The sequence below is a fragment of the Oncorhynchus masou genome, chromosome 13 (assembly GCF_036934945.1).
Source record: "Oncorhynchus masou masou isolate Uvic2021 chromosome 13, UVic_Omas_1.1, whole genome shotgun sequence".
Classification (NCBI taxonomy): Eukaryota; Metazoa; Chordata; class Actinopteri; order Salmoniformes; family Salmonidae; genus Oncorhynchus; species Oncorhynchus masou.
In genome coordinates this window covers 97,808,879-97,833,968 of record NC_088224.1, presented here as the reverse complement: position 1 = coordinate 97,833,968, position 25,090 = coordinate 97,808,879, and the positions used below count along the sequence as shown (strand labels likewise).

Sequence of the window (25,090 nt, the reverse complement as noted above, 5' to 3'; positions counted from 1 at the left end):
GAGAAAGCCCTGCCTCCAGCTGTTTGCTTAGAAATTCTAGGGACAATTAGGAGGCCTGCGTCTTGTGACCGTAGCGTACGTGTAGGTATGTACGGCAGGACCAAATCAGAGAGAGAGGTTAGAGCAAGCCCATGTAATGCTTTGTAGGTTAGCAGTAAAACCTAGAAATCAGCCCTTGCCTTGTTTGAAAGCCAGTGTAGGGAGGCTAGCACTGAAGTAATATGATCAAATCTTTTGGTTCTAGTCAAGATTTAGCAGCCGTAATTAGCACTTTATTTAGTGATTTATACGGGTAGCCAGAAAGTAGAGGATGGCAGTAGTCTAACCTGGAAGTAACAAAATCATGGATGAATTTTTCTGCATCATTTTGGACAGTAAGTTTCTGATTTTTGCAATGTTACGTAGATGGAAAAAAGCTTTCCTTGAAACAGTCTTGATATGTTCGTCAAAAAGAGAGATCAGGGTCCAGAGTAACGCCGAGGTCCTTCAGTTTTATTTGAGACCACTGTACAACCATTAAGAGTAATTGTCAGATTCAACAGAAGATCTTTGTTTCTTGGGACCTAGAACAAGCATCTCTGTTTTGTCCGAGTTTAAAAGTAGAAAGTTTGGGTGTCGAGTTTGAGAAACAGACACCTCGCAAGTCCTCAACTGTCAGCTTCATTAAATAGACACCAGCCTCAACGTCAAAGTAAAGGGGTGACTCTGGGATGCAGAGTTGCAAAGAAAAAACTGCATCTCAGACTGACCAATAAAAAAGAAAAGATAAAGATGGACAAAATAACACAGACACTGGATAGAGGAACTGAGTTTTTAATACGGGTCCCAGGTGTGAATCGAACCCCTGCGTTGCACTACCAACTGATATAACAGACACTGGACAGAGGAACTCAGTTTAATACGGGTCCCATGTGTGAATCGAACCCCGGTGTTGCACTACCAACTGATATACAGTTGAGGTAGGAAGTTTACATACACTTAGGTTGAAGTCGTTAACTTGTTTTTCAACCACTCCACAAATGTATTGTTAACAAACTATAGTTTTGGCAATTCGGTTCGGACACCTACTTTGTGCATGATACAAGTCATTTTTCCAAAAATTGTTCACAGGCAGATCATTTCACTTAGAATTCACTGTATCACATTTCCAGTGGGTCAGAAGTTTACATACACTAAGTTGACTGTGCCTTTAAACAGCTTGGAACATTTCTGGAAAATGAAGTCATGGTTTTAGAAGCTTCTGATAGGCTAATTGACATCATTTGAGTCAATTGGAGGTGTACCTGTGGATGTATTTCAAGGCCTACCTTCAAACTCAGTGTCTCTTTGCTTGACATCGTGGGAAAATCAAAAGAAATCAGCCAAGACCTCAGAAAAAATATGTAGATCTCCACAAGTCTGGTTCATCCTTGGGAGCAATTTCCAAATCCCTGAAGATACCACGTTCATCTGTACAAACAATATTATGCAAGTACTTCACCATGGGACCACACAGCCGTCATACCGCTCAGGAAGGACGTGCGTTCTGTCTCCTAGAGATGAACGTACTTTGGTGCGAAAAGTGCAAATCAATCCCAGAACAACAGCAAAGGACCTTATGAAGCTGCTGGAAGAAACCGGTACAAAAGTATCTATATCCACAATTAAACAAGTCCGAAATAACCTGAAAGGCCACTCAATAAGGAAGAAGCCACCACTCCAATACCGCCATAAAAAGCCAGACTACGGTTTGCAACTGCACATGGGGACTTTTTGTGAGCAATATCCTCTGGTCTGATGATACAAAAACCAAACTGTTTGGCCATAATGAGAATCGTTATGTTTGGAGGAAAAAGGGGGACGCTTGCAAGCCGAAGAACACCATCCCAACCATGAAGCACAGGGGTGGCAGCATCATTTTGTGTGGGTGCTTTGCTGCATGTTACGAATCCCTTTTGGCCCGACAGTCTAGGGGGGGATGGTAATGAGACCCGTAACATAACTCATGCAAATTATTATTGTGACAAAGTAAAAATGTGAACGAAATAACCACGACAACAGAAATCTACCGTCAAACCCTAGGTTTATTTATAAACACACGGTAATGGGGGGAGCAGGAAAAGGGGTTGAGCTGGACCCAAGGAAAGAAACAATAAGTATTCAAAAACATCCCTAAGCTAGACTAGCCTACTTTAACAACAGCTAACTAACTAACCAAAAATACAGTGGGTGGTCCGCCCAGTTCTAACTAGTGTATTTAACAAAGTTCACCTACGGGTAGTGTATGCCCATGGGCGACTTGTCTTGGTTTCCCCCTTTTCCCACCAGCAATCAAACACAAACACCATAACCAAAAACAATACTCACAGGTGATGACAAAGTGCTATGAGGTGCTTAAACAAAAGAGAGGTTAAGACACAAAGCGAGAGTGAAACACAGAGACCTACAGACATGACATTTACAGAGAGATTGAGCTCTAGAACAAACAAATGATGGGGTTTTTAAACCATGGGGAAGGAACTGTGATAGGTTAGGAAATAGGAGGAGGTGTGTCTTCTGATTTATGATTGATTGTTGACTGATAGGGGAGTGATGATTTTCACCTGTGAGGGGAGAAGGAGAGAAAAGAAACACACACACACAGCATACACACACACACAGGATAACTGTATCCGTAACACTGCAGGAGGGACTGGTGCATTTCACAAACTAGATTGTGTCATGAGGAAGGAAATTATGTGGATATATTGAAGCAACATCTCAAGACATCAGTCAGAAAGTTAAAGCTTGGTTGCAAATGACCCTTCCAAATAGACAATGACCCCAAGCATACTTCCAACGCTGTGGAAAAATGGCTTAAGGACAACAAAGTCAAGGTATTGTTGTTTAAGGCAATTTTAAGGCAATGCTACCAAATACTAATTGAGTGTATGTAAACTTTTGACCGGCTGGGAATGTGATGAAAGAAATAAAAATTGAAATAAAAAATGTTATCTGCTATTATTCTGACATTCCACACTTTTCAGACTTATAATAAAGTGGTGATCCTAACTGACCTAAGACAGAAAATTTCTACTAGGATTAAATGTCAGGAATCGTGAAAAACTGAGATTAAATGTATTTGGCTGAGGTGTATGTAAACATCGGACTTCAACTGTACATGGGACTGATTAATAATGGAGCATCCAGACGCTGCACTTGAAGTATTTTTGAAATTGCTTCTTCCAATTATTGATTCACCAGTTAAGAAGCTGACTGTTAGAACTGTTAAGGCTCCATGGATTGATGAGGAATGTAAAAACTGTATGGTTGAAAGAGATGGGGGCAAAAGGAGTGGCTAATAAGTCTGTCTGGACATCTGACTGGTTGACTGACTGACTGACTGAGAAACTATGTGACTAAACTCAACAAAAAGAAGAAGAAACTTCATTATGACGCCAAGATCAATGATAAAAAGAATGGAAATAAACGTTGCAGTACTTTAAATGAAAGAAAGACAAATTCTACTCCATCTTTCATCCAATCAGATGGCTTATTCATCACTAAACCATTTGATGTTGCCAATTATTTTAATGATTACTTGGCAAAGTTTGGCAGGAAATGCCAACAACGAACAGTGGCTCACTGCAATTGTATTCATGCATGAAAAAACTAATAATGAAAGAAAAGCTTGTTTGAATATTGTAACGATAGTGTGGGAAAAATTATTGTTATTGATCAATAATAACAAATCTCCTGACAACAGATGGAAAGCTACGGAGGATGGTATCTGACGCTATAGCCACTCCTATCTGTCATATCTTTAATCTGAGTCTAGAGGAAAGTCTTTGTTCTCAGGCCTGGAGGGAAGCCAAAGTCATTCCGCTACCCAAGAGTGGTAAAGAGGCTTTTATTGGTTCTAACAGCAGACCAATCAGCTTGCTGCCAGCTCTGAACATACTGTTGGAAAAAATGGTGTTTGACCAAATACAATGCTATTTCTCTGTAAACAAATTAACAACAGACTTGCAGCATGCTTATAGAGAAGAGGACTCAACATGTACTGCACTGACACAAATGACTGATGATTGGTTGAAAGGAATTGATAATAAGAAGATTGTAGGAGGTGTACTGTTAGATTTTAGTGCAGCCTTTGATATTATTGACTCCAACCTGTTGTGAAGAACTTATTTGTTATGGCTTTTCAACCTCTGCCATATCGTGGATTCAGATCTATCTAATAGAACACAAAGGTTTTTTTCATGGAAGCTTCTCTAATGTTGAACATGTAAAGTGTAGTGTACCACAGGGCTGCTCTTTCGGCCCTCTTTTCTATTGTTACCAATGACCTGCCACTGTCATGAACTTCTTATGGGCTGGTGGGATAGTAGTGTCCCACCTGGCCAACATCCGGTGAAATTGCAGAGCGCAAGATTCAAACTACAAAATTATAAAAATTTCACTTCCATAAAATCACAAGTGTAATACATCAAAATAGAGCTTAACTTCTTGTTAATCCAGCCGCTGTGTCAGATTTCAAAAAGTCTTTACGGCGAAAGCACACCATGCGATTATCTGAGGACAGTGCCCCGCGTACAAAACCATGAAAACATATTTCAACCAGGCAGGTGCGACAAGAAAGTCAGAAATAGCTATATAAAAAATGCCTCACCTTGGATGAGGCACTCCAAAAGGTCCCAGTTACATCACAAATGGTCCTTCTGTTCGATAATGTCCTTCTTTATATCCATAAAAACTCAGTTTAGCTGGAGCGCTTCATTCAATAATCCACCCAGTTTCCCTCCATCAAAATGCATACCAAATTAATCCCAAACGTTACTCATAAACTTTTCCAAACAAGTCAAACAATGTTTAAAACCAAACCTTAGGTACCCTAATACGTAAATAAACTATAAAATTTAAGACAGAGAATTGTTATTGTCTTTAAAGGAGAAAAATACCAAAGAACGCGCTCTCATTCACGCGCTTGGAAACCCTACAGCCAAAATGGGAGCCACCTAGAAAAACTACAATTTCTGGCAAATCTTTCCAAAAACCAGCCTGAAACTCTTTCTAAATACTGTTGACATCTAGTGGAAGCCCTAGGAACTGCAATCTGGGAGGACTTCATCTTATAATAAAAGTGACAGCCATTGAAAATAGTGGTAGGTTTTTTTGGCGGGGGATGGTTTGTCTTCAGGGTTGTGCCTCCCATATCAGTTCTGTTATACTCACAGACGTTATTTTAACAGTTTTAGAAATTTTAGCATGTTTTCTATCTAATTATATGCATATCCTAGCTTCTGGGCCTGAGTAGCAGGCAGTTTACTTTGGGCGCGCTTTTCATCCGGACGTGAAAATACTGCCCCTGCCCAAAGCCTGTGTGTTCATGAATTCTGATGATTCAACCATTTTCGCATCAGCAACCACAGCTAATGAAATCACTGAAACCCTTAACAAATGGTTGCAGTCTGATTTGGAATGGGTGGCCAGTAATAAACTTGTCCTGAATATCTCTAAAACTAAGAGTACTGTATTTGGTACAAATCATTCACTCAGTTCTAGAACTCAGCGGAATCTGGTACTGACTGGTGTGGCTGTTGAACAAGTTGAGGAGACTAAATTACTTGGTGTTACCTTAGATTGTAAACTGTCATGGTCAAAACATATAGATTCAGTGGTTGAAAAGATGGGGAGAGGTCTGTCTGTAATAAAGAGATGCTCTGCTTTTTTGACACCACACTCCAAAAAGTCCTGCAGACTCTAGTTTTGTATTGATTATTGTCCAGTCGTGTGGTCAAGTGCTGAAAAGAAAGACCTCGTTAAACTGCCTGCTGGCCCAGAACAGAGTGGCATGTCTTACTCTTCACCGCAATCAGAGGGCTGAAAACCAGTGGTAGGCTGTTCATTGACTACAGCTCAGCGTTCAACAACATAGTACCCTCAAAGCTCATCACCAAGCTAAGGAACCTGGGACTAAACACCTCCCTCTGCAACTGGATCCTGGACTTCCTGACAGGCCGCCCCCATGTCTTGAGGATAGGTAGCAACACATCTGCCACACTGATCCTCAACACTGGAGCTCCCCAGGGGTGCGTGCTCAGTCCCATCCTGCACTCCTTGTTCACCCACGACTGCATGGCCAGGCACGACTCCAACACCATTAAGTTTGCTGGCAAGACAACAGTGGTAGTGCTGATCATCGACAACGACGAGACAGCCTATATGGAGGAGGTCAGAGACCTGGCCGGGTGGTGCCAGAATAACAACCTATCCCTCAACTTAACCAAGACTAAGGAGATGATTGTTGACAACAGGAAAAGGAGCAATGAGCACGTCCCCATTCTCATCGACTGGACTGTAGTGGAGCAGGTTGAGAGCGTCAAATTCCTTGGTGTCCACATCAACAACAAACTAGATTGGTCCAAACACACCAAGACAGTTGTGAAGAGGGCATGACCAAATCAAATCAAATTTATTTATATAGCCCTTTGTACATCAGCTGATATCTCAAAGTGCTGTACAGAAACCCAGCCTAAAACCCCAAACAGCAAGCAATGCAGGTGTAGAAGCACGGTGGTTAGGAAAAACTCCCTAGAAAGGCCAAAACCTAGGAAGAAACCTAGAGAGGAACCAGGCTATGTGGGGTGGCCAGTCCTCTTTTGGCTGTGCCGGGTAGAGATTATAACAGAACATGGACAAGATGTTCAAATGTTCATAAATGACCAGCATGGTCGAATAATAATAAGGCAGAACAGTTGAAACTGGAGCAGCAGCACGGCCAGGTGGACTGGGGACAGCAAGGAGTCATCATGTCAGGTAGTCCTGGGGCATGGTCCTAGGGCTCATGTCCTCCGAGAGAGAGAAAGAGGGAGAGAAGGAGAGAATTAGAGAACGCACACTTAGATTCACACAGGACACCGAATTGGACAGGAGAAGTACTCCAGATATAACAAACTGACTCCAGCCCCCCGACACATACGCTACTGCAGCATAAATACTGGAGGCTGAGACAGGAGGGGTCAGGAGACACTGTGGCCCCATCCGAGGACACCCCCGGACAGAGCCAAACAGGAATGATATAACCCCACCCACTTTGCCAAAGCACAGCCCCCACACCACTAGAGGGATATCTTCAACCACCAACTTACCATCCTGAGACAAAGCCTATTCCCCCTCAGGAAACAAAAAATATTTGGCATGGGTCTGAGATCCTCAAAAGGTTCTATAGTACAACATAGAGAGCATCCTGACCGGTTGCATCACTGCCTGGTACGGCAACTGCTCGGCCTCCAACCGCAAGGCACTTCAGAGGGTAGTGCGTAAGGCCCAGTACATCACTGGGGCAAAGCTGCCTGCCATCCAGGACCTCTATACCAGGCAGTGTCAGAGGAAGGCCCTAAAAATTGTCAAAGACCCCAGCCACCCCAGTCATAGACTGTTCTCTCTACTACCGCATGGCAAGCGGTACCGGGGTACCAAGTCTAGGACAAAAAGGCTTCTCAACAGTTTTTACCCCAAAGCCTTAAGACTCCTGAACAGGTAATCAAATGGTTACCCAGACTATTTGCATTGTGTTCCCCTCCAATCCCCTTTTTTACACTGCTGCTACTCTCTGTTCATCATATGTATAGTCACTTTAACTATACATTCATGTACATACTACCTAAATTGGCCCGACCAACCAGTGCTCCCGCACATTGGCAAACCGGGCTATCTGCATTGTGTCCCACCACCCGCCAACCCCTCTTTTTACGCTTCTGCTACTCTCTGTTCATCATATATGCATAGTCATTTTAACCATATCTACATGTAAATACTACCTCAATCAGCCTAACTAACAGGTGTCTGTATATAGCCTCACTACTCTTATTTCAAATGTATTTCTACTGTTGTTTTATTTCTTTACTTTCCTACACACACATACTTTTTTTTCCGCACCATTGGTTAGAGTCTTCAAGTAAGCATTTGACTGTAAGGTCAAACTGTTGTATTTGACGCACGTGACAAATAAACTTTGATTTGATTTGAATCTCTCTTGGCTAAGAATTGAGGAGACTGACTGCATCACTTCTTCTTCTTATAATAAACATTAATGTGTTGAAAATCCCAAATTGTTTGCGCAGTCAACTTACACACAGCTCTGACACACACTTAACCCACCAGACAAGCCACCAGGGGTCTTTTCACAGTCCCCAGGTCCAGAACACACTTAACCCACCAGACAAGCCACCAGGGGTCTTTTCACAGTCCCCAGGTCCAGAACACACTTAACCCACCAGGCAAGCCACCAGGGGTCTTTTCACAGTTCCCAGGTCCAGAACACACTTACCCCACCAGACAAGCCACCAGGGGTCTTTTCACAGTCCCCAGGTCCAGAACACACTTACCCCACCAGACAAGCCACCAGGGGTCTTTTCACAGTTCCCAAATCCAGAACAAATTCAAGAAGATGTACAATATTATATAGAGATTTTTTTCACCACACTCCATTCCATCTCATGTCGCTCAAATAAACAGCAAACATGAATTCAAAAAACAGATAAAGCAACACCTCATGGCACAACGCCTCTCCCCTATTTGATCTAGATAGTTTGTGTGTATCTATCGATATGTAGGCTACGTGTGCCTTCTTATAAATGTATGGAGTTCTATCCTGGAGCTGTTCTTGTCTATTGATGTTCTGTATTATTTTTCATGTTCTGTGTTGGACCCCAGGAAGAGTAGCTGCTGCTTTCGCAACAGCTAATGGGTATCCTAATAAAATAACAAATACCAAAAAAACTAGCTTTGTTTCCAGAAGGTATCAATATTGTCAATACACAGAGCTGCAATAGTCTGGTAGCCAGTTATGGACGGATAAAAGTCTGCTAAACCGTTCAATGCCACCATTTAGGGAGGGCAGAGGGCCAGATATTATGGGGTGTTTTTCAAAGTCAATTAGTGACCCAATCAGTTCTTTAAAATCCATCTTCAGCTGCTCTGAGCTGCCCTTCATAATGTCATTGAGTCCCACATGAACTATGATCCACTCAATCGGTTTATAATGTTTGGGAGGGGCTTATTGATGTCCTGATGCAGGTTTATAATGTTTGGGAGGGGCTTATTGATGTCCTGATGCAGGTTTATAATGTTTGGGAGGGGCTTATTGATGTCCCGGATGCAGGTTTATAATGTTTGGGAGCAGCTTATTGATGTCCTGATGCAGGTTTATAATGTTTGGGAGGGGCTTATTGATGTCCTGATGCAGGTTTATAATGTTTGGGAGGGGCTTATTGATGTCCTGATGGAGGTTTATAATGTTTGGGAGGGGCTTATTGATGTACTGATGCAGGTTTATAATGTCTGGGAGGGGCTTATTGATGTCCTGATGCAGGTTTATAATGTTTGGGAGGGGCTTATTGATGTCCTGATGCAGGTTTATAATGTTTGGGAGGGGCTTATTGATGTCCGGATGCAGGTTTATAATGTTTGGGAGGGGCTTATTGATGTCCTGATGCAGGTTTATAATGTTTGGGAGGGGCTTATTGATGTCCTGATGCAGGTTTATAATGTTTGGGAGGGGCTTATTGATGTCCTGATGCAGGTTTATAATGTTTGGGAGGGGCTTATTGATGTCCTGATGCAGGTTTATAATGTTTGGGAGGGGCTTATTGATGTCCGGATGCAGGTTTATAATGTTTGGGAGGGGCTTATTGATGTCCTGATGCAGGTTTATAATGTTTGGGAGGGGCTTATTGATGTCCTGATGCAGGTTTATAATGTCTGGGAGGGGCTTATTGATGTCCTGATGCAGGTTTATAATGTTTGGGAGGGGCTTATTGATGTCCTGATGCAGGTTTATAATGTTTGGGAGGGGCTTATTGATGTCCTGATGCAGGTTTATAATGTTTGGGAGGGGCTTATTGATGTCCTGATGCAGGTTTATAATGTCTGGGAGGGGCTTATTGATGTCCTGATGCAGGTTTATAATGTCTGGGAGGGGCTTATTGATGTCCTGATGCAGGTTTATAATGTTTGGGAGGGGCTTATTGATGTCCTGATGCAGGTTTATAATGTTTGGGAGGGGCTTATTGATGTCCTGATACAGGTTTATAATGTTTGGGAGGGGCTTATTGATGTCCTGATGCAGGTTTATAATGTTTGGGAGTGGCTTATTGATGTCCGGATGCAGGTTTATAATGTTTGGGAGGGGCTTATTGATGTCCTGATACAGGTTTATAATGTTTGGGAGGGGCTTATTGATGTCCCGGATGCAGGTTTATAATGTTTGGGAGGGGCTTATTGATGTCCTGATGCAGGTTTATAATGTTTGGGAGGGGCTTATTGATGTCCCGGATGCAGGTTTATAATGTTTGGGAGGGGCTTATTGATGTCCTGATGCAGGTTTATAATGTTTGGGAGGGGCTTATTGATGTCCGGATGCAGGTTTATAATGTTTGGGAGGGGCTTATTGATGTCCTGATGCAGGTTTATAATGTTTGGGAGGGGCTTATTGATGTCCTGATGCAGGTTTATAATGTTTGGGAGGGGCTTATTGATGTCCTGATACAGGTTTATAATGTTTGGGAGGGGCTTATTGATGTCCTGATACAGGTTTATAATGTTTGGGAGGGGCTTATTGATGTCCTGATGCAGGTTTATAATGTTTGATGTTCTATACTCGTGCTCCTGGATGGCACAACGTTTTTGCTCCAGAGGACTGAGACATTTCTCTCCACTGAACTGCCCAATACAACGGCTGGAGAACGGCCGTTACTACCCCTCACACAACCTTCCACGGGTCCACAAGAAGCAGGATAGCATACGCCCACTGCTCCCGGCGATAGGTCCAGACCTCCGACAGTAGGCAGTGCCCCGTTAGGTCCAGACCTCCCACAGCAGGCAGAGCCCCGTTAGGTCCAGACATCCCACAGCAAGCAGAGCCCCGTTAGGTCCAGACATCCCACAGCAGGCAGAGTCCCACAACAGGCAGAGCCCTGTTAGGTCCAGACCTCCCACAGCAGGCAGACCCCCATTAGGTCAAGACCTCCCACAAGACCTCCCACATCAGGCAGAGCCCCGTTAGGTCCAGACCTCCCACAGGAGGTAGTGCCCCGTTAGGTCCAGACCTCCCACAGCAGGCAGAGCCCCGTTAGGTCCAGACATCCCACAGCAGGCAGAGTCCCACAACAGGCAGAGCCCCGTTAGGTCCAGACCTCCCACAGCAGGCAGAGCCCCATTAGGTCTAGAACTCCCACAGCAGGCAGAGCCCCGTTAGGTCCAGACCTCCCACAGCAGGCAGAGCCCCGTTAGGTCCAGACCTCCCACAGCAGGCAGAGCCCCGTTAGGTCCAGACCTCCCACAGCAGGCAGAGCCCCGTTAGGTCCAGACCTCCCACAGCAGGCAGAGCCCCGTTAGGTCCAGACCTCCCACAGCAGGCAGAGCCCCATTAGGTCTAGAACTCCCACAGCAGGCAGAGTCCCGTTAGGTCCAGAGAGAGGGAAAGGAGCCAAACTCCACAATGAAGCCATTGCTGGAGACAGCGTAGTTGGAGTCAGCACAACCGTCGCAGACACAGGCAGTCCCAGCGATGAAGGCGCAAATAGATCTGGCACCAAGGAGGTGAAGATATTCCTCCTGCCAATCTGTTCCGGACCTCTCGCAGACACACCAGTCCTCTTAGCAGCATGCCGCTGCCTTCAGTTTCCAAGACTTGTGACATGGGACCAGAGCTGATGGGAACAGTCTTCTTGCTGTTCTCCATCTACTCCACTACAAGATGTAGGAGGGGAACAGATGGAGACGATTTCCTTGGCAGGCAAGTTCCAGGAAGCACAGGCCATTCGGATAGGACAGATGACAAGGCAGGGATACATCCATCAGGCCCAAGCGGCATCCAGCCACAGGAGTCGAGAATGTTCCAATTTGCGTTTTCCCCATAAATCGGTGCCAGATTGAAATTTGCTTTGTAAGTAGATCCACCTCATTGCTGTAATCCTCCGCAAGCAAACAATTGCCGAATTGAAACTCTGGATTGTCAATATTGTCCCGATAAGAGTAAACACAACTTCTACAGCGCTGGAAACGTTCGTTAGCTATTCCAGGCGAAGTGGGATCCATTGTAACCTAGCTAGCTGGATAGTTGGTAGCAGGTGTTGACTCAACATTTTAACTAAAACCCCATTATCAGATGTTAGGTCATGTGTTTTATCTAAAACTCCATTACCAGATGTTAGGTCATGTGTTTTATCTAAAACCCCATTACCAGATGTTAGGTCATGTGTTTTATCTAAAACCCCATAACCAGATGTTAGGTCATGTGTTGTTGATTTGTCTAAAACCCTATTACCAGATGTTAGGTCATGTGTTGTTGCTTTATCTAAAACCCCATTACCAGATGTTAGGTCATGTGTTTTATCTAAAACCCCATAACCAGATGTTAGGTCATGTGTTGTTGATTTGTCGAAAACCCCATTACCAGATGTTAGGTCATGTGTTTCATCTAAAACCCCATTACCAGATGTTAGGTCATGTGTTTTATCTAAAACCCCATTACCAGATGTTAGGTCATGTGTTTTTATCTAAAACCCCATTACCAGATATTTGGTCATGTGTTTTGTCTAAAACCCCATTACCAGATGTTAGGTAATGTGTTTTATTTGAAAACCCATTACCAGATGTTAGGTCATGTGTTTTATTTGAAAACCCATTACCAGATGTTAGGTCATGTGTTGTTGATTTATCTAAAACCCCACTACCAGATGTTAGGTCATGTGTTTTATCTAAAACCCCATAACCAGATGTTAGGTCATGTGTTTTATCTAAAACCCCATTACCAGATGTTAGGTCATGTGTTTTATCTGAAACCCCATTACCAGATGTTAGGTCATGTGTTTTATCTAAAACCCCATTACCAGATGTTAGGTCATGTGTTTTATCTAAAACCCCATTACCAGATGTTAGGTCATGTGTTTTGTCTAAAACCCCATTACCAGATGTTAGGTCATGTGTTTTATCTAAAACCCCATTACCAGATGTTAGGTCATGTGTTGTTGATTTATCTAAAACCCCATTTCCAGCTGTTAAGTCATGTGTTGTTGATTTATCTAAAACCCCATAACCAGATGTTAGGTCATGTGTTGTTGATTTATCTAAAACCCCATTATCAGCAGTTAGGTCATGTGTTGTTGATTTATCTAAAACCCCATTACCAGATGTTTGGTCATGTGTTGTTGATTTATCTAAAACCCCATTTCCAGCTGTTAAGTCATGTGTTGTTGATTTATCTAAAACCCCATTACCAGATGTTAGGTCATGTGTTGTTGATTTATCTAAAACCCCATTACCAGATGTTAGGTCATGTGTTGTTGTTTTGTCTAAAACCCCATAACCAGATGTTAGGTCATGTGTTTTATCTGAAACACCATTACCAGATGTTAGGTCATGTGTTTTATCTAAAACCCCATTACCAGATGTTAGGTCATGTGTTTTATCTAAAACCCCATTACCAGATGTTAGGTCATGTGTTGTTGATTTATCTAAAACCCCATTACCAGCTGTTAGGTCATGTGTTGTTGATTTATCTAAAACTCCATTACCAGATGTTAGGTCATGTGTTTTATCTAAAACCCCATTACCAGATGTTAGGTCATGTGTTGTTGATTTATCTAAAACCCCATTACCAGATGTTAGTTCATGTGCTGTTGATTTATCTAAAACCCATTACCAGATGTTAGGTCATGTGTTGTTGATTTATCTAAAACCCATTACCAGATGTTTGTTCATGTGTTGTTGCTTTATCTAAAACCCCATTACCAGCTGGTAGGTCATGTGTTGTTGTTTTGTCTAAAACCCCATTACCAGATGTTAGGTCACGTGTTTTATCTAAAACCCCACTACCAGCTGTTAGGTCATGTGTTGTTGTTTTATCTAAAACCCCATTACCAGATGTTAGGTCATGTGTTGTTGATTTATCTAAAACCCCATTACCAGCTGTTAGGTCATGTGTTGTTGATTTATCTAAAACTCCATTACCAGATGTTAGTTCATGTGTTTTATCTAAAACCCCATTACCAGATGTTAGGTCATGTGTTATTGATTTATCTAAAACCCCATTACCAGATGTTATGTCATGTGTGGTCCAATGCATATTCCACTGAGGCTGTAACGAAATTGGCTGCATTTCAATTTGGATTTAAACACTTGTTCCCTATTAATTTTGCCCAGGGGTGCAACTTTCACTGTGGATGGGGTGGACATGTCCCTCCCCCCATTCTGAAATTACATTTTTTTTTGTAATTGGAATGTGATGCAAGACTCAGACCCCTCGGGTAGGCTGTTTGGAGTGTTTATCTGGGTACAATGTCCCCACCACTTCTAAAACCAAAGTTGCGCCCCTGGTTTAGCCCTTATCTCAACCGATAACAAGAGGCTTGTAAATCTTATTGGAGATTTAGGCTTATTTGATTTTGTCAGGAATTCGCCTTCATTAGGGAATGTATTTGCTGATTGATCTTGTGGAGATGGGGGAAATAGCATGTATTTATCTGTTAAGCCCAAGTTACCTAATCCCCTTTCATACTAACACGTTTATTCGGCAACTTTTTTCCTCATTTCTTCAATAACTGAAGTAATTGCTGGTATCAAAGCCAAAATTGTATTTCCACCGAACTACCGAGTAATCATTTCGGTACAGTTCTGCCTACGGCCCTAGTATGAAACATAGCCATAATGATGAGGTGGCTTTGGCGAGCACCAGGCTCTTAAAACTCTCGGAGGTTGCTAGACAACGCCCGTTAACCATCCTCCAGCCTGTTCTTAATAACTTTGCAAGGCATGTCACCATGCCCGTGTCTTCGTATAGCACACCACTAAGCATACCCTGTTTGGATCCATGTAGAATAACTGTGGGAATTGTAGCTTAGTAATGAAACTGCCAAAGTCATCTAATCCTTGTAATAGATTTGAACCATGTGTTCAACTAGATCAGGGTTTCCCAAACTCGGTCCTGGGAGCACGTTTTTGTTTTTTGTCCTAGCACTAGACAGCTGACTCAAATAATCAACTAATCATCAACTTTGATTATTTTAATCAGCTGTGTAATGCTGGGGAGAAAAACAAAATGTGCAGCTTGGGGGGGCCCTGAACTAGATGATCATTTCAGCACTGTTTTGATCGGGACAGCGTCGTCGCGCAGCTTTGAGACTCGTCTTGATGAATCAATACATGTCAGATTGGATATTGATTAGGCTACACAATTAGGCTGGGGAAATGTTAGCCAAGTTGAGGTGAGTGCTGCTCATTATCATCTTGTCTAGTTGGCTCATTTTGCAATGTAGTTTAACAAGTTGATTATTTTACTCCTCCGTCACAGTCGTTTTGTAGCCTAGACCCGACCAATCGACTGACTTCACGGACTTGCCTGATAATCAATGTGATTTTGATTCGCTGAATCTCCATCTGGCTATTTGGTCAATTAGTTTCATCTATCACTGATCCGAAACATTTAGCATGCTACACTGCTCAAAAAACATAAAGGGAACACTAAAATAACACATCCTCGATCTGAATGAATGAAATATTCTTATTAAATACTTTTTTCTTTACATAGTTGAATGTGTTGACGACAAAATCACACAAAAATGATCAATGGAAATCAAATGTATCAACCCGTGGAGGTCTGGATTTGGAGTCACCCTCAAAATTAAAGTGGAAAACCACACTAGAGTCTGATCCAACTTTGTTGTAATGTCCTTAAAACAAGTCAAAATGAGATCAGTAGTGTGTGTGGCCTCCATGTGCCTGTATGACATCCCTAGAACGCCTGGGCATGCTCCAGATGAGATGGATGATGGTCTCCTGAGGGATCTCCTCCCAGACCTGGACTAAAGCATCTGCCAACTCCTGGACAGTCTGTGGTGCAACGTGGCGTTGGTGGATGGAGCGAGACATGATGTCCCAGATGTGCTCAATTGGATTCAGGTCTGGGGAACGGGCGGGCCAGTTCATAGCATCAATGCCTTCCTCTTGCAGGAACTGCTGACACACTCCAGCCACATGAGGTCTAGCATTGTCTTGCATTAGGAGGAACCCAGGGCCAACCACACCAGCATATGGTCTCACAAGGGGTCTGAGGATCTCATCTCGGTACCTAATGGCAGTCAGGCTACCTCTGGCGAGCACATGGAGGGCTGTGCGGCCCCCCAAAGAAATGCCACCCAACACCATGACTGACCCACCGCCAAACCGGTCATGCTGGAGGATGTTGCAGGCAGCAGAACGTTCTCCACGGCGTCTCCAGACTATCATGTCTGTCACATGTGCTCAGTGTGAACCTGCTTTCATCTGTGAAGAGCACAGTGCGCCAGTGGCGAATTTGCCAATCTTGGTGTTCTCTGGCAAATGCCAAACGTCCTGCACGGTGTTGGGCTGTAAGCACAACCCCCAACTGTGGATGTCGGGCCCTCATACCACCCTCATGGAGTCTGTTTCTGACCGTTTGAGCAGACACATGTACATTTGTGGCCTGCTGGAGGTCATTTTGCAGGGCTCTGGCAGTGCTCCTCCTGCTCCTCTTTGCACAAAGGCGGAGGTAGCGGTCCTGCTGCTGGGTTGTTGCCCTCCTACGGCCTCCTCCACTTCTCCTGATGTAGTGGCCTGTCTCCTGGTAGCGCCTCCATGCTCTGGACACTACGCTGACAGACACAGCAAACCTTCTTGCCACAGCTCGCATTGATGTGCCTCCTGGTTGAGCTGCATTACATGAGCCATTTGTGTGGGTTGTAGACTCCGTCTCATGCTACCACTAGAGTGAAAGCACCGCCAGCATTCAAAAGTGACCAAAACAACAGCCAGGAAGCATAGGAACTGAGAAGTGGTCTGTGGTCCCCACCTGCAGAACCACTCCTTTATTGGGGGTGTCTTGCTAATTGCCTATAATTTCCACCTGTTGTCTATTCCATTTGCACAACAGCATGTGAAATGTATTGTCAATCAGTGTTGCTTCCTAAGTGGACCGTTTGATTTCACGGAAGTGTGATTGACTTGGAGTTACATTGTGTTGTTTAAAACCTGTTATGGCTGCGGTCCCTGTACAGGCATCAAAATCAGCAAAATTCCAGAGCGCCAACTAATAGTACTCCATACAACTCAAACTTTCATTAAAACACACATGCCGGGTACTCAATTAAAGCTACACTCGTTGTGAATCTAGCCAACATGTCAGATTTGTAAAATGGTTTTCGGCGAAAGCATGAGAAGCTATTATCTGATAGCATGCAGCCCCCAGAAACACACGAAGGGGACGTAAACAAAAACAATACCGTAGCCGGCGCTACACAAAACGCAGAAATAAAATATAAAACATTCATTACCTTTGACAAGCTTCTTTGTTGGCACTCCTATATGTCCCATAAACATCACAATTGGTTCTTTTTTCCAAATTAAATCGGTCCATGTATGCCCAAAATGTCCATTTATGAACACCGTCAAATCCAGGAAAAACTCTGTTTCAAAACGCAATGTCACTTTTTTTAAATTACAAAAGTTGCCTATAAACTTTGACAAAGCACTTCAAACTACTTTTGTAATCCAACTTTAGGTATTTGTAAACGTTAATAAACGATCAAATTGATCACGGGGCGATCTGTATTAAATAGCAGCAAGTTTTGAAATCGTTGTCCATTTTCTCCCTTTCATAACTTCCTCTGGGAGACTCGACGAGAGGATGTGCCTATTACTCATTTGACCAAGGATTAACTTCAATACAATTCCCAACACTGGCGACATCGTGTGGAAGCTGTAGGAACTGTAAACCGGTCACTATCTATTTTATCTTGCCATAGACAATACAGAGACTGGCGGATTGATATTTTTTTCGTGGATTTTGTGAACACGTTTCCTTGGGATTTTGACTCCGAAACACGTTCTGTTATAGTCACAGACATCATTTAACCAGTTTTCGAACCTTCAGAGTGTTTTCTATCCACACATACTAATCATATGCATATACTATATTCCTGGCATGACTAGCAGGACGTTCGCAGCATCTTTATTATCCCTTTATTTTTTTGAGCAGTGTATAATGTAGTCTAAATCACTGATAAGAAACATTTAGCATGCTATAATGTAGTCTAAATCACTGATCAGAAACATTTAGCATGCTATAATGTAGTCCAAATCACTGATCAGAAACATTTTGCATGCTATAATGTAGTCTAAATCACTGATCAGAAACATTTAGCATGCTATAATGTAGTCTAAATCACTGATCAGAAACATTTAGCATGCTATAATGTAGTCCAAATCACTGATCAGAAACATTTAGCATGCTATAATGTAGTCTAAATCACTGATCAGAAACATTTAGCATGCTATAATGTAGTCTAAATCACTGATCAGAAACATTTAGCATGCTATAATGTAGTCCAAATCACTGATCAGAAACATTTAGCATGCTATAATGTAGTCCAAATCACTGATCAGAAACATTTTGCATGCTATAATGTAGTCCAAATCACTGATCAGAAACATTTAGCATGCTATAATGTAGTCTAAATCACTGATCAGAAACATTTTACATTATAGCATGCTGTCTAAATCACTGATCAGAAACATTTAGCATGCTATAATGAAGCCTAAATCAAGTGGAGGCCTATTATTTTGTTCAATCGTATATGGTATAGACAACTCAAAGTCTGCGGAGGTTGTGAAGACTCACATGCTTTTGAAAATAGGATTGCTATTCTTTTCTGTGGGTATCATGATGAAGGTATTCCTGTTCCCTAACAACGTGGGTAAGAAAGAGATTAAACGTGGATCTAAAAAAAGCATGGGATTGGGCTCTGTTTCAAAAGATCACGTTCTTTATATGATAGCGGTTCCACACGTTCCCTTGACACAAGTTATGTGGGAAAAATATGGCTGTACAGACCCATGGTATAGGCCTAATTAAATTCCAAATATGCTATTCTATTCTTTTGAAAATACATGTAGTTTTATAATGAATGGGACTCCCAATCACGGCCGGATGTGATACAGCCTGGATTCGAAACCAGGGACTGTAGTGTCGCCTCTTGCACTGAGATGCAGTGCCTTGCGCCACTCGGGAGCCCTGATGTGTAAAAGGCTACGCAAGCAAGAATGTGGTAAAAACAAATGTCCTGGTTTGTCATATAAACATGGGCCAATTCTATTTTACAGGCTTAATACCGTAAATACTATGTGAAAGCATTATTAGTCTGTTGTTGTTTGCCCTTTGTGGTAAATAGTGTTTTCAGGTCATGATACTGAAGAACATAGAAAAGTGAATCCTTTCCTAGTAATGTTTCACTTGAGTCCACAATTAAACAGCTTATGTAGCTTGTACACAGTACATATGTCCTCTTGACAAGGATCTTTCCGGGGGAACTGTCTGCACAACTTGGTATTTGCAGCAGCTGCTCTTCCTGGGGTCCACGCAAGACATGAAACATAACATTAAGAACAACAGCTCAAGGACAGAACTACATAACTTGCCCTTGGAAAATCAATAAGATCATCTTGTCTGAGCTAGATAGAACATAGAGTGTATGAAATATTTAAAATCCCCCAAACGGATACACTCTGAAATTCATTTGTTATGCTGTTTGACTTTCTGAGCTGTCCTGATCTGCCTGATGTCTTCCAGCAATTTAAATGCACTTTAATGAATGCTATAAGCAACTAAAACTGCACACAACTTTAAACTGAACTGTTTTAGTTAAACAGGCATTTGGTTTGTATTGTGTTTGTTCTTTGACAGGATAATGCTGTTACGAAACAACACGCTGAGGATCATCAACTCCACCCGCTCTGACGAGGGGAACTATGTATGTCGAGCCGAGAATCAGTTTGGCTCGGCTGAGATGACGGCCATGCTCTGGGTAAAAGGTAAGCGATGCCCAGGGGGCCTTTATTTCCTGCCAAATTAGTGCCAGTCACACACCAGTAAACAGTCCCCCAATGTCGTTTCCTGCCACCTTTGTCTGGGGGGTGGAGAGAGGCAGAGGGGACGCCAGCGGAATTTATTGTGTTCGCTCGACTGCGAAGCAAAAGGGTTTTCACATTCAAAATCATTTTACAAGGGCACCCTATTTGACAGGGTAAGACGGCCTGTTGTACATGAACAGCATTCACAGCTGAAATCAAAGGAGGCCCTGAGTGTAGAGTGACTGTTTTGGTCCTTTTCAGGGTTTTAGTATGCAGGATGTGTTTTGATAATGACACTAATGACAACCGGCTACCTGGTTGTTAGTTACCCTGGTCCCATCTGAATCGAGCTTTGCCTGGACCAAGATCACAGATGTTCTTTTGTGTTTTTCCTCTGACTAATGTTGCCATGCCATACTAGCCAAGGTAGCCTAGATATACAGTCCTTGACTTGTTCTACATTTTGTTACATTACAGCCTAATTCTAAAAATGATTTTTTGTTTTCTGTTTTGTTCCTTCATCAATTTACACACAATATCCCATTTTTACAAAGCAAAAACAGGTTTTTAGACATTTTTGCAAATGTATATAAAATAAAAAAACTGATCACATTTACGTCAGTATTCAGACCCTTTTCTCAGTACTTTGTTGAAGCACCTTTGGCAGCTATTACAGCCTGGAGTCTTCTTGGGTATGACGCTACAAGCTTGGCACACCTATATTTGGGGAGTTTATCCCATTCTTCTCTGCAGATCCTCTCAAGCTCTGTCAGGATGGATGGGGAGTGTAGCTGCACAGCTATATTCAGGTCTCTCTAGTGATGTTCGATCGGGTTCAAGTCCGGGCTCTGGCTCGGCCACTCAAGGACTTTCAGAGACTTGTCCCGAAGCCACTCTTGCGTTGTCTTGGTTGTGTGCTTAGGGTCGTTGTCCTGTTGGAAGGTGATCCCTCAAACCTGACTAGTCTCGCAGTCGCTGCAACTTAAACATAATATCCCCACAGCCTAATGCTGCCACTACCATGCTTCACCATAGGGATTGTGCCAAGGTTCCTCCAGACGTGACGCTTGGCATTCAGGCCAAGGAGTTCAATCTTCGTTTCATCAGACCAGATAATCTTGTTTCTCATGGTCTGAGAGTCTTTCGGTGCCTTTGGGCAAAGTCCAGGCAGGCTGTCATGTGCTTTTACTGAGCAGTAGCTTCTGTCTGGTCACTCTACCATAAAGGCCTGTTTGGTGGAGTCTACCGTTAGGACGACGGTGTATCAGTCTACCGTTAGGACGACGGTGTATCAGTCTACCGTTAGGACGACGGTGTATCAGTCTACCGTTAGGACGGTGTGTCAGTCTACCGTTAGGACGGTGTGTCAGTCTACCGTTAGGACGGTGTGTCAGTCTACCGTTAGGACGGTGTGTCAGTCTACCGTTAGGACGGTGTGTCAGTCTACCGTTAAGACAGTGTAGCAGTCTACCATTAGGACGGTGTATTGGTCTATCGTTAGGACGGTGTATTGGTCTACCGTTAGGATAGTTATCACAAGCATTTTGCTACACTCGCATTTGCTAACATCTGCTAACCATGTGTATGTGACAAATAAAATTTGATTTGATTTGAACAGGCAGTCTACCGTTAGGACAGTGTATTGGTCTACCGTTAGGACAGTGTATTGGTCTACCGTTAGGACAGTGTATTGGTCTACCGTTAGGACGGTTTATTGGTCTACCGTTAGGACGGTGTATTGGTCTACCGTTAGGATAGTTATCACAAGCATTTCGCTACACTCGCATTAACATCTGCTAACCATGTGTATGTGACAAATAAAATTTGATTTGATTTGAACAGGCAGTCTACCGTTAGGACAGTGTATTGGTCTACCGTTAGGACAGTGTAGCAGTCTACCGTTAGGACAGTGTATTGGTCTACCATTAGGACAGTGTATTGGTCTACCGTTAGGACAGTGTATTGGTCTACCATTAGGACAGTGTATTGGTCTACCGTTAGGACAGTGTATTGGTCTACCGTTAGGACGGTTTATTGGTCTACCGTTAGGACGGTGTATTGGTCTACCGTTAGGACAGTGTAGCAGTCCACCGTTAGGACAGTGTATCGGTCTACCGTTAGGACAGTTTAGCAGCACACCGTTAGGACAGTGTAGCAGTCCACCGTTAGGACAGTGTATCGGTCTACCGTTAGGACAGTGTATCGGTCTACCGTTAGGACAGTGTATCGGTCTACCGTTAGGACAGTGTATTGGTCTACCGTTAGGACAGTGTATTGGTCTACCGTTAGGACAGTGTATCGGTCTACCGTTAGGACAGTGTATCGGTCTACCGTTAGGACAGTGTAGCAGCACACCGTTAGGACAGTGTATCGGTCTACCGTTAGGACAGTGTAGCAGCACACCGTTAGGACAGTGTATCGGTCTACCGTTAGGACAGTGTATCGGTCTACCGTTAGGACAGTGTATCGGTCTACCGTTAGGACAGTGTATTGGTCTACCGTTAGGACAGTGTAGCAGCACACCGTTAGGACAGTGTATCGGTCTACCGTTAGGACAGTGTAGCAGCACACCGTTAGGACAGTGTATCGGTCTACCGTTAGGACAGTGTATCGGTCTACCGTTAGGACAGTGTATTGGTCTACCGTTAGGACAGTGTCGCAGCACACCGTTAGGACAGTGTATCGGTCTACCGTTAGGACAGTGTAGCAGTCCACCGTTAGGACAGTGTATCGGTCTACCGTTAGGACAGTGTAGCAGTCCACCGTTAGGACAGTGTATCGGTCTACCGTTAGGACAGTGTAGCAGTCCACCGTTAGGACAGTGTATCGGTCTACCGTTAGGACAGTGTAGCAGCACACCGTTAGGACAGTGTATTGGTCTACCGTTAGGACAGTGTATTGGTCTACCATTAGGACAGTGTATCGGTCTACCGTTAGGACAGTGTATTGGTCTACCGTTAGGACAGTGTAGCAGCACACCGTTAGGACAGTGTATCGGTCTACCTTTAGGACAGTGTAGCAGTCCACCGTTAGGACAGTGTATTGGTCTACCGTTAGGACAGTGTATCGGTCTACCGTTAGGACAGTGTAGCAGTCCACCATTAGGACAGTGTATCGGTCTACCGTTAGGACAGTGTATCGGTCTACCGTTAGGACAGTGTATCGGTCTACCGTTAGGACAGTGTATTGGTCTACCGTTAGGACGGTGTATTGGTCTACCGTTAGGACAGTGTAGCAGTCCACCGTTAGGACAGTGTATCGGTCTACCGTTAGGACAGTGTATCGGTCTACCGTTAGGACAGTGTATCGGTCTACCGTTAGGACAGTGTATCGGTCTACCGTTAGGACGGTGTATTGGTCTACCGTTAGGACAGTGTAGCAGTCCACCGTTAGGACAGTGTATCGGTCTACCGTTAGGACAGTGTAGCAGCACACCGTTAGGACAGTGTATTGGTCTACCGTTAGGACAGTGTATTGGTCTACCGTTAGGACAGTGTATCGGTCTACCGTTAGGACAGTGTATTGGTCTACCGTTAGGACAGTGTAGCAGCACACCGTTAGGACAGTGTATCGGTCTACCGTTAGGACAGTGTAGCAGTCCACCGTTAGGACAGTGTAGCAGTCCACCGTTAGGACAGTGTATCGGTCTACCGTTAGGACAGTGTATCGGTCTACCGTTAGGACAGTGTATTGGTCTACCGTTAGGACAGTGTATCGGTCTACCGTTAGGACAGTGTAGCAGCACACCGTTAGGACAGTGTATCGGTCTACCATTAGGACAGTGTAGCAGCACACCGTTAGGACAGTGTATTGGTCTACCGTTAGGACAGTGTAGCAGCACACCGTTAGGACAGTGTATCGGTCTACCGTTAGGACAGTGTATCGGTCTACCGTTAGGACAGTGTAGCAGTCCACCGTTAGGACAGTGTATTGGTCTACCGTTAGGACAGTGTAGCAGCACACCGTTAGGACAGTGTATCAGTCTACCGTTAGGACAGTGTATCGGTCTACCGTTAGGACAGTGTAGCAGTCCACCGTTAGGACAGTGTATTGGTCTACCGTTAGGACAGTGTAGCAGCACACCGTTAGGACAGTGTATCGGTCTACCGTTAGGACAGTGTAGCAGCACACCGTTAGGACAGTGTATCGGTCTACCGTTAGGACAGTGTATCGGTCTACCATTAGGACAGTGTAGCAGCACACCGTTAGGACAGTGTATTGGTCTACCGTTAGGACAGTGTAGCAGCACACCGTTAGGACAGTGTATCGGTCTACCGTTAGGACAGTGTAGCAGCACACCGTTAGGACAGTGTATCGGTCTACCGTTAGGACAGTGTATCGGTCTACCGTTAGGACAGTGTAGCAGCACACCGTTAGGACAGTGTATTGGTCTACCGTTAGGACAGTGTAGCAGCACACCGTTAGGACAGTGTATTGGACTACCGTTAGGACAGTGTAGCAGCACACCGTTAGGACAGTGTATCGGTCTACCGTTAGGACAGTGTAGCAGCACACCGTTAGGACAGTGTATTGGTCTACCGTTAGGACAGTGTAGCAGCACACCGTTAGGACAGTGTATTGGACTACCGTTAGGACAGTGTAGCAGCACACCGTTAGGACAGTGTATCGGTCTACCGTTAGGACAGTGTATCGGTCTACCGTTAGGACAGTGTATCGGTCTACCGTTAGGACAGTGTATCGGTCTACCGTTAGGACAGTGTATTGGTCTACCGTTAGGACAGTGTATCGGTCTACCGTTAGGACAGTGTAGCAGCACACCGTTAGGACAGTGTATTGGTCTACCGTTAGGACAGTGTATCGGTCTACCGTTAGGACAGTGTATCGGTCTACCGTTAGGACAGTGTATTGGTCTACCGTTAGGACAGTGTAGCAGTCTACCGTTAGGACAGTGTATTGGTCTACCGTTAGGACAGTGTATTGGTCTACCGTTAGGACAGTGTATTGGTCTACCGTTAGGACAGTGTATTGGTCTACCGTTAGGACAGTGTATTGGTCTACCGTTAGGACAGTGTATTGGTCTACCGTTAGGACAGTGTATCGGTCTACCGTTAGGACAGTGTATCGGTCTACCGTTAGGACAGTGTATTGGTCTACCGTTAGGACAGTGTAGCAGCACACCGTTAGGACAGTGTATCGGTCTACCGTTAGGACAGTGTAGCAGCACACCGTTAGGACAGTGTAT

At 43.9% G+C, this 25,090-nt stretch overlaps 1 protein-coding gene across 1 annotated transcript in view; it reads left to right on the top strand.

The window, feature by feature from the left end:
- Positions 1-25,090, top strand: part of LOC135553261 (contactin-5-like) — a 447,274-nt gene that overhangs the window by 241,703 nt on the left and 180,481 nt on the right. The window contains exon 10 of the mRNA XM_064985436.1: positions 19,721-19,848. Coding sequence (XP_064841508.1) covers positions 19,721-19,848 — 128 coding nt within the window. The remainder of the gene's footprint in view (positions 1-19,720; positions 19,849-25,090) is intronic.